Raw genomic sequence first — 9,901 nt, forward strand, 5'->3', positions numbered from 1 at the left:
TGGCCCAGGACAGCCTGATGGCCGCCGTGAAACCCGCCCTGCAGCACCTGGTCAAGGTGAGGGTGAGGGGAGAGGAGGGGCGCCCGGTGTGTAACTCCAGCCGCACTCGCCGGCAGCGGGACAGTTGTGAGCCACCTGGCGTGTGTTGAGAATTAGGGGCGTCGTTTATGGCTGCTGTGATTTATAATTTAGCACTTCACTTTACTCCGCTTTCAGCTCCTTTCCTGTGAGGGTGGGGAGGCCCTGGCGCAGAAAAGCCGTGGCTGCCCCATCCCTGAGGGTGTTCAAATCCAAATTGGACGGGGCTTGGAGCGCAGGAATAGTAAAAAGTGTCTGGCTGGAACCAGGTGATCTTTAATGCTCCTTCCAACCCAAGTCACTCTGATTCCTCCTGTGTTCCTTTTGCAACAGGTGCTTGCCGAGTCCAATCCTGCCCGCTACGGTTTCCTCTGGCGGTGGTTTGATGAGATTTACGTCCTTCTGGATTTGCTGCTCCAGCAGCACTACCTGGCCAGGTGCAGCGCCTCCTTCTCTGAGAACTTCTATAGCATGAAGAGGATCCCCATGGGAAACGGCAGACAGCGACCTCTGGCCACAGCTGGCCTGCCAAAGAGGCACCACTGGAAATCTCTGCTCCTGCTGGTTCTTGTTCCTTACCTGAAAGGAAAGCTGGAGAAACTGGTGTCCAGCCTGAGGGAAGAGGATGAGTACTCCATCCACCCTCCCTCATCATCCTGGAAGCGCTTCTACAGAGCCTTTCTAGCTGCCTATCCCTATGTAAACATGACCTGGGAGGGCTGGTTTCTTATCCAGCAGCTCTGCTACATCCTGGGCAAGGCTGAGCATCATTCCCCCTTGCTGAAGCTGGCTGGTGTCCGCCTGGTCAGGCTGACTGCAGAGGATATCCAAGCCCTGGAGAAGAAATGGGCTGAAAGCACCTCAAGTCAAACACACAGGTATGGCAGAACCTGGCTCGGGTGTTGCTCTCCAGGGTGTGTAAATTTAGAGGTGATGATGCAAGGTAAAAGTGCCTTGTTCTCCAAAAATTCAAGATGAAAATTCACACCGACAAAATGTGCTCCGAAAGGGTGTATTGTGAGTGAAAATAAGGAAACCAGTAGCAGGGATTAGCTTGAAATAATTTTCTGGTAATAAAATTTCAGAGTTTGGGGGTGTTTTTGGGCATGCAAGCCTTTATTCTGTTCAGTCTTCCCCTGCACTTTTCCAGCAAAAGAGGTGCAGCAGTTGCAGCAATGTTGCTGAAAGGATTGAAACTTATTCCTTTGATTTTCCTAAGCAGCAGCTGGTCATGGCCACACTGAATACCCTGAGAAATGGTGACCTGGAGTGAAACACTCTGTGGTCCAAGATCCTTTAATCCAAATCCTTCTGATTTAAACTTCTGAAAAAAACAGGATTTGGATTTCCTTAAAATAAAAAAAGAATCCGAAACATTCTAGTAAGTGCAAACATGGGACACAGTGACCAACTAACTTAGCATTAAGGAGCTGTGTGAAGCTGTCACTCCCCAGGTGCTTTTCCCCATGGTTTCTAGATGGGTAAGTGTGCAGTAGTAACCATCTTGGATCTTCCTTAAAAGAAAAATCTGAAACATCCTAATGAGTGCAAACATGGGACACAGTGACCAACTAACTTAGCATTAAGGAGCTGTATGAAGCTGTCACTCCCCAGGTGCTTTTCCCCATGGTTTCTAGATGGGTAAGTGTGCAGCAGTAACCATCTCTCCCTGTTTCTCTCTGCTGCAGCTTTAGCTCACGAGTGCAGTCGGCCCTGAGGAGAGCTCTGGGTGCCGTTGCCTTCTCGCTGTCCACCGGCCTGTCCGTCAGCGTCTTCTTCCTCCAGTTCCTGGACTGGTGGTACTCCTCAGAAAACCAGGAGACCATCAAGTCCCTGACAGCCCTCCCCACGCCCCCGCCCCCTGTGCACCTGGATCACGAGCCCAGCTCAGCTGTCCTGCCCAGCCTGAAGTCCGTGTGCCCTCTGTGCCGCAAGGTGCGCGTCAATGCCACGGCCCTGGCCACGTCTGGCTTCGTGTTCTGCTACCGCTGTGCCCACGGCTTTGTGAAGGCTCACCAGCGCTGCCCAGTCACAGGCTATGCCACAGAGCTGCAGCACCTGGTCAAACTCTACTCCCCTGAGAGCTGAAGGGCTCCCAGGAGCCTCCAGCAGTTCTTTGGACATCCCATGGAAAGCTTCAGACAGCTCCTCGGCGAGCTCTGCAGCACTCGGTGGTTCATCAGCTTTGCTGCCTTCGCACCTTCTGGCAATGCTCTGCCCTTTGTTGCAGAGGTATCACACAGCCCCAGCCTGTCAGCCAGCACAGAAATGCCTTAAAGGACCAGCTGAAAGGGAGGAAACATTGATTTGGATAAGAGGAGTGCAGATGTGAGGATTAAAGACCAGCACTGGTGCTGCTTGAGGGCATGAGCCAGCAAATTAAAGAGCTAGGGAAGTCCTCCAGGCAGGTTTTTCTTCCCTGGGCAGCTTCCCAGGCCCTTGTGCTGCCCAGGATGAGCTCTGGCTTTGTCAGAGGTGGAGACAGGCTTAAACCTCTGCTCTTCAGCCTCCTGCATTTTCAGGCTCTTCACCTTGGAATTGAGAACATCACCCTCCTAATTCCCATCAACGGTTCTAAATTAAGACTTTTGACTCTTTAAGGGAACAAGATGGACAAGAGGAATGTGACATTTTCTGCACAAGAGAGAAAATGACAAACCAGATTAAAACAAACTTCTAGCTGCTGAGAATGGTTTATTGTTAAATAAGTCTTTGCATTAATTATTATCTGCTTTTATAAAGCAAAATTCTTTCTTGATTGAGAACCTAATTTAATTCTTTTCTGGTTATTGGAAAAACAGTTTGCTCCTCTGGGGGCTCTATTTACATAAGAGAGACAAGACTAAAGCTGCTTTCATCTTTCCATGTGTTGGTAGTGGATGTAAGATTAGCATTTTATAGGCTGAGAATCTTTAATGTCTGAGCATTACATTGCAATTATTCCAGTCCCAGCCATGTAGCACATTCATATCAGAACAAAACATCCTTCCACTGAACACAGGAGGAAAGAAAAGCTGTGTGACATGGCTGACTCTTGCTTGACACCTGATTTTTCAGATGGAAGGCTGTTTTCCTGACTCTAGGGAGCAGCAGTGCTCCAGATATCACGGTGACAGTGCTTAGAGAGTACAAGAGCAAAGTTTCTGCACAAAGTCCAGACCCCACTCTGGTCTTTACAGATTAAGAGACATCTCCTAACATTTAATCCACTGTACCAGGCATCTCATTTTCCCTCCACTTTAACTCTTTATCTTCTGAAGAGAAGATAAAAATCTCCAATATCCTCCTTCACCTGTAAGCAAGAGAGTAAGGTTATTGAATAATGTGGGCAAATGCAGTAATTTGCACCTTCCCCATACCCCTAATAAATGAGATTTGTTCCTGATGCTTTATTATCTCTGTACACCTCCCTGACCCTTCTACCTGTGCCCTTGTGGAATAATAATAAAAAACGGTCTCATTTCTCTCTTTTCCGGTAGCAGCGGGGTCCATGAAGATCCTCCTCCTCCTTTAGAGGGCAATTAGAACACACACATCTTACTGGAAGACAAATCACATCAAAGTGTGAGATTTTCTGAAGTTCCAAATCACTTTTTACTTTTTGTTAATGTCCTGGTGACTCCAGTGCAACAGCTCATTTAAATAAGCATTTGACTGATGATTGCTTTTCAGGACAGGTTTATTTTTCCTTTTATCCTTCCTATACTTTCCAAGTTACTTATCTGCTGCTCAGGGAGAAGCTGGGCAGGTGTGGGACACTCACCCCCAGCACTGCAGGGCTCTTGGGGAGGTTCATCCTCTCTCTAACGCAGAATTCACTAATCCACAACAGTTATCTGATCCCACACTGCTCCAGGGCCTCTCCAGCTCCTTCTCCCAGGATTAATGCCTCTTCCTCTCCCCAAAATGCCCACCAGATGCCCACCTGCCAGGCCCTGGCTGCTTTCCATTCCTGCACAACCCCCTGGCCCTGCCAAACTTGGGTTTGGCCACCTCCAGGACCTGCACAGAACCACCCACATCGAATCCTCCCAGTTCTGAGCAGCTGTAATTTCTCTTTTACACAATAAATTGTCCTGCAAAGCTTAGCTGAGTGACAAATATCAAACCCACCAGTGACAGGTTCAGCAGTTACCTGGCAGATTTTGTGTGTTCCTGGAGATGGCTGCAGGATGTCAACTTGGATTTGACTCCTTTGAAACCTCCTGTCCTTATCAGCTAATTAATACTCATTTGTCAGGTTTCTTGCCCTAAAACTAAGCTACAAAACCAGTTTGGGTTATAGAAAAAATCCCATTTATCTGCTTTTTAACTGTGTTCTTAAAACGAGGATTGGCTAAGGATTGACAAGAGAAGCTTTTTCAGGGAGTACCAACTTTATTAAACCAACCTTTGGACATACATACTAACTTGTGATTTTTACAGAATCATGTACCACATACACCCTCAGGATGCTTTGGTGTTGCTCAATACAATTTCATCAACATCAACAGCAGCACTGGAGTTGTTCAGTATCTACTGCCAGGACTTGACTTTGCAAGTCTTTTAAAATTTCTTTGGTGAACCTAAGGCACATTCACAGCTCATCAAGGCAATGTTCAAAAATTAGAGCATGAAGCAACTGAGTTTTTGCTATTTCCTTAACAAAGTAGCTTCTCCTGTTAAAGGAAAACCACTAAAACATACTCCTAGGTGTATATTCCCCATGGATGCTTCTTTCTTCACAGGAAGAGAGAAATCAATATAAAGATGTTGTCAGCACCTGGAAAAGAACAAAAAAAAAACACCTGAATTAGAGAATAGCATAACCTCTTTTCCTAGATCCTTCCCTCAACCCCAAAGGGGTTGTACTTCATGGAGAGTATTCCAAAAATACTCCTGGCTCCCTGCTGGCAAGCACTAAATGAGAATACAGCTGAATGAATTGTTAATGAGCTGCTACAGGACAGACAGCTCAGAGTCTGCACTGCACTAAGACAGGAGACACAGTGGCAGAGGATCTGGAGTTTGTGATCCAGGGCACACACAGGAGATAAACCCACATTCCCCCCTCACTGCAAGCTCACACAATGCTGCAGCAACGAGTATTTGGGTTATTTTTCAAATCAAGGCTTTTTCTGCCGTCAAACTGCTAAAAATTTTTAGTATTTTTTTTTTAGGATGCATCAAAGTTTCAAGAACAGCAAAGCTGTTCCCTGCAGACGAGCTTAGCCTAAAGTAGCTCAGAGAGAAGATTAGGTGATCATGCCCTGGTCAGAGCAGAGACACGGAGTCTCTGCAATACCAGTTCAGACTATACTTCGCTCATCATTGCTTCTGGGCAAATCTGTTTGCCTCCAACGAGGAGCTCGCTCCCAAGCCAGGGCCTGGGAGGTTTCCTCCTCCCTGGGAGGATGAAGCACATGGAGCAGGGGACGGAGGTGACATTCCTTCTACAGCCGGGCAGAAGATGGGGAAGGCAGGTCACAAACTGGCATTCCAAGGTCAGCAGAGCGGTACCAGGCAAATTCAAGAAAAAAAAAGTGCCATACCTTTAAATGGTGCTGCAGTCAGTGTCTCTCCAAGGCTCCAGAGGCCTGTTTGGATCCCTCCCTTCCCTCATGCCACACGTTTACACTCTCTTCCCACCTCCTTCTCTCTATCCTCCCCACCAGGTCCCTGCAGCTCTTCAGTCCTCAGTTCCTTTGCCCGTGCCCATCCTCCATCCCCCGAGCTTCCATATACCCTCCCGCATCTCAGTAAACCCCACATGCCCTACACCTCGGCCGGGTTCACGCTCCTCAAACAGCCCCCAGAGCCGCTTCCGCGTTCCCTCACTCTCCGTGTCCCCATCCCCGCACACTCCGAGCCCTCAGCTGCCCCACCGCGGTGCCGCATCCCCCGGTACCCTATATCCCAAATCCCATATCCCTTGTTCCTTGTCCCCTGTCCCCCTCACGCCGCTCCGCTCCCGCAGGCCCGGCCGCGCCGGGGCGGAGCCGCCCTATTCGCCCCGCCCATCTGCTGCTAACAACCAATCACAGCGCGCGGTTCTAACTGTGGGAGCCAATAGGAAGGCGCGTTAGAGGAGCTGGGGGCGGTGCGAGCGTTTCCCGCCCTGCGGAAGTCTGAGGGGGGCTGAGGGAGCGGGTGGTCCCTGTTAGTGTAAAATGCGTGTTCCGCTAGCGTTTAGCTAAAAGAAATGCTAATAAATGGCTTTTACAGAAGTTATTTCCTCGCTCAACTTCAGCAACACTCAGTTAGTAGAACGCAGTTGCTCCGAAGAGAACGCAGTTGCTCCTGCTTTAGCAGGAGAAGGGAAACTTTGCCCTTCAATTCCAATGGCATTTTGTCTTGGTGTCAGAGATGCTGGTTAGGTAAACCTGTATAGAGGTAAAGTACTTTCGAAAGCCAGATTCAAAAGCCCTAAAAATGGGTATCCAAAATGGAAGGCTGGCAGAAAACAAGCCATATTTCCATCACAGAATGTGGCTCCCTCGATTTGGAAGAACAGCCTGATATCTCCCAGCTGTGATAATAAAGCACCAGTGATTTAACTGAATGTGATTACATTAATTCAATACACCCCCCCAAATAAATCTGTTTTTAGCTTATCAAACCTGTTAGCTTAAAATTTTCAATATTTCCCAAATTCAGGACACTAGAGACACTTTTATTTTTTTTTTCCTTAACATGCAAGAAAAGATATCCTCATGGTTCCTTTCATAACCCAAAACCTCAACATTTCATCATGCTATGCCTATTGTGAACACCACTAATATTTAGTATGATCAGAAATATTTTAATGCATTTGAATTAATATTTAAATAATTATTGAGTGAGATTGTATTTATTACATGTTTAGGGACTTTTCCCCAGGAACTAAAACAACAGTGTGTGATTTTTGTGTTGTCCACAGCATGCATTAAGAATCTGTGCTTGAATGAAAATATTTATGTAATGAAGTTTAATGTGATGACAACTGGAGGATTGCTTCTCAATCTGCTTTTTTCATAAATGGAATATTTTCAACATTCCCTGTGCCCTGGTGTGACACCTTTGTGGTGACTCTGCTGCATTTGGGAACGCTGGTTTGCAAGGAGTGAAAATTCAACCTGTGTTACCAATTACTCCACTTTCCCAGGTGTGATGCAAGACTTGCCCTAAATTCTCCTTTAGCTTAATAAAATCAGAACAGGAATTCCACATGGAACAAAGCAGTGAATTTATTAAGAGCTCACCCACCATCCTCACACTTTGGCACACATCTGCCAACAAATGAACAAAGAAGCACACATCTAAAATCCTATTTTTTGACTACAGAATAGAAGGTACTTAACTCTCCCTGTTCCACCATTGCTGGGAATTCCAGAAGTACCAGGAGCTGCAGGTGGTGGCAGAACCAATTTCAGCTTTGTTGAGTTTCCTTCCAACAGCCTCCTGACATGTCTCCAACACAACCAACTCTTTTACAGCTGAAGTTTTCATCATTATCAGCTGGATGGGGGCAGAGAAAGGATTTACACCATCTGGGAATTACTCAGATGGACACGTCCCAAATTTTCCAGGCAAATTCCCTCCTTTTCCTCATACACCTTATGATCCTCCAAAGCTGTCCTCAAACTATTCAGTGCCTTGACAATGGCACTAGATTCTCCTCATGGCTCTCACTTTTCCATATTTCTCCACTTTTTCCCCCCACACCCAGCCTTTTTTTGGTGCTTTTCATTCCCTCACGCCTGAGAGAGAGGTTTGATCAGCTCGTAATCCATGCACTTGGTGAGGCAATCGCGTGCCACGTTTATGATGTGCTGCTTCTTGGGGTGATCCTCCTGCTTCCCCACGTAGGTCAGGATCTCCAGGAGCTCTGACTCCACCAGCTTCTTGGCCAGCTCTTTGTCAGAGCTGATTAAGTTGAAGGCAATGACCAGTCCTCGGTGCTGGACCTCCATGTTGTCATGCAAGCAGAGCCTCTGCAGGATTTCAAGCCACTGGGTGGTCTGCAAGGGAAGGAGAGATCATTAGTACTGATCTGAAGAATACCTCAACCAAGAACATGACTTTTGCTTCCTAAAGCAGAAGGAAGAGCAATACTCATGTCACTTATGGTATTTTTAACTAAGGAAACCTGACTCCAAACATTTTAACCCAATTTTTCTTACACCTAAGTCAGAATCTTCCACAGCACTTGGACTGTGATGGTGTTCACAGGGGTCTTAGGATGAGGGAAGAGACGAGGGTCTGACTCCATGTTTCAGAAGGCTTGATTTATTATTTTATGATATACGTTATATTAAAACTATACTAAAAGAATAGAAGAAAGGATTTCATCAGAAGGCTGGCTAAGAATAGAAAAAGAAAGAATGATAACAAAGGCTTGTGGCTCGGACTCTCCGTCTGAGCCAGCTGACTGTGATTGGCCATTAATTAGAAACAACCACATGAGGCCAATCACAGATGCACCTGTTGCATTCCACAGCAGCAGATAATCATTGTTTACATTTTATTCCTAAGGCCTCTCAGCTTCTCAGGAGAAAGAATCTTAAGGAAAGGATTTTTCATAAAATGTGTCTGTGACACTAGGACAACATGGAATATGTTTCATATTCAATCTGCTGCATAATCTCTGTGAAAAGATTCTGACCAGTGTCTTGACACAGCTGAGATGACCAAGACACTCCCACCCCAACCTTCTTGAGCTTCTCTGTTGTCTTGATTAATCATTTTTATCTTAATGAGCTCCAGAGTCCAATCATGTGTGCAACAAGATAGGGTTCAGGAGTTCTTAACCACAGCTCTTCAGACACTCAGCCATGCAGGCTCTGGGTTCTCAGATCTGTGCAGGGAAGGGACATCATTTGGGATCTCTAAAGCTCAGCAGGTTATCAATCAAGCTCTTCTCATTTCTGTGTGGAACAAGGTTTGGGTTTCAGGTTATTTATCAAAGCATGCACACCCAGGTCCAGCTTCTCTAGGTTCCTCAGCATTGAACTAGTGAATTGCATGTTCCTTTGGAGAGATTTCTTCACATCTGAGCCAGGACCCTTGCAGGGTACATCCCACACATTGCCCACAACCAGAGTTATGTCCTCACCACTTGAGTCATCTTCGAGCAGAGTTTCTTTTGTGCTGCTGTCAGCATGGCCAGGGCTCCTGCTGCTGCAACCTGAACCTTCTCATCATCCTCACCACACAGCAACACCACCAACTTCAGCCGGTCATTGCCATCAGCCACAAACCGCTTCTGAACCTAAAAACCCCAGAGATGCCCAGAGGTATCACAGTTAGGGACAGCTCCTCACAGGACCAGGGGCAGGCAGTCAGCTTGGACATGCCCAGGGGGGATTTTACCTCCTTGTTGACCACCAAGTTGCACATGCACTCAGTGGCTGCCTGTCGAAGTTGGTCGTGGTTCTCAAACATGTAGTTTTCAATATCTGGCAGGGCCTTCTCTTTGACTATCTTCAACCTGTGGTAAAGAGCAGTAAAAACCCTACATTATAGGTCAAGAAGTAACCAACTTATCAAATATTAACTGCAGGGAAGGCCTTGAAGCAAATCAGTGTCTGGAGCTCATGATCTGGTTCATTCCCTTCTAATGCAGATGAAATTAATGTCTTTGCTGTTTCTAGAGGAAAATATGCCACCCTCCTTTTCCTATTTCATCAGTCTTTTAGCTCTGAGACCTTTGTAGCTCTGCCAAAGGTAGCTCAAACTGACCAGCCTTCATAGTCCACCAAGTAATTCACATTCACTCCTGAGGAAGAAGGAAAGTTAAAAAGCAGTAAAGCTTACCTAAGTTTATCACTTCTTCCTGAAAAGTTTGTGAGACCTAACAGAGCCT

The 9,901-nt window shown here is 46.5% G+C and overlaps 2 protein-coding genes and 1 non-coding gene across 3 annotated transcripts in view; 1 reads left to right on the top strand and 2 right to left on the bottom strand.

Annotated features, from left to right (window-relative positions):
* Positions 1-2: 2 nt before the first annotated feature.
* Positions 3-3,556, top strand: PEX12 (peroxisomal biogenesis factor 12; the record flags this gene model as incomplete). Its single annotated transcript, XM_005425458.2, has 3 exons — positions 3-56; positions 412-956; positions 1,767-3,556. Coding segments are annotated over 3 exons (999 nt in total), but the record flags the coding sequence as incomplete, so codon positions are not given.
* A 1,740-nt stretch (positions 3,557-5,296) lies between these two features.
* On the bottom strand, positions 5,297-5,394 carry LOC115948393. Its single transcript, XR_004082214.1, has one exon. It is a non-coding gene; the product is annotated as a Z30 small nucleolar RNA (small nucleolar RNA).
* A 1,864-nt stretch (positions 5,395-7,258) lies between these two features.
* UNC45B (unc-45 myosin chaperone B) overlaps positions 7,259-9,901 on the bottom strand; it is a 10,678-nt gene continuing 8,035 nt past the window's right edge. Inside the window, exons 17-20 of the mRNA XM_014308857.2 lie at positions 9,853-9,901; positions 9,409-9,526; positions 9,152-9,307; positions 7,259-8,057 (exon numbers count right to left, since the gene is read on the bottom strand). The exon at positions 9,853-9,901 is cut by the window's right edge and continues 4 nt beyond it. Of these exons, the coding sequence (XP_014164332.1) occupies positions 7,791-8,057; positions 9,152-9,307; positions 9,409-9,526; positions 9,853-9,901 (590 nt within the window). The 3' untranslated portion in view covers positions 7,259-7,790. The remainder of the gene's footprint in view (positions 8,058-9,151; positions 9,308-9,408; positions 9,527-9,852) is intronic.

The sequence above is a fragment of the Geospiza fortis genome, unplaced genomic scaffold (genome assembly GCF_000277835.1).
Source record: "Geospiza fortis unplaced genomic scaffold, GeoFor_1.0 scaffold425, whole genome shotgun sequence".
In the NCBI taxonomy this organism is placed as follows: Eukaryota; Metazoa; Chordata; class Aves; order Passeriformes; family Thraupidae; genus Geospiza; species Geospiza fortis.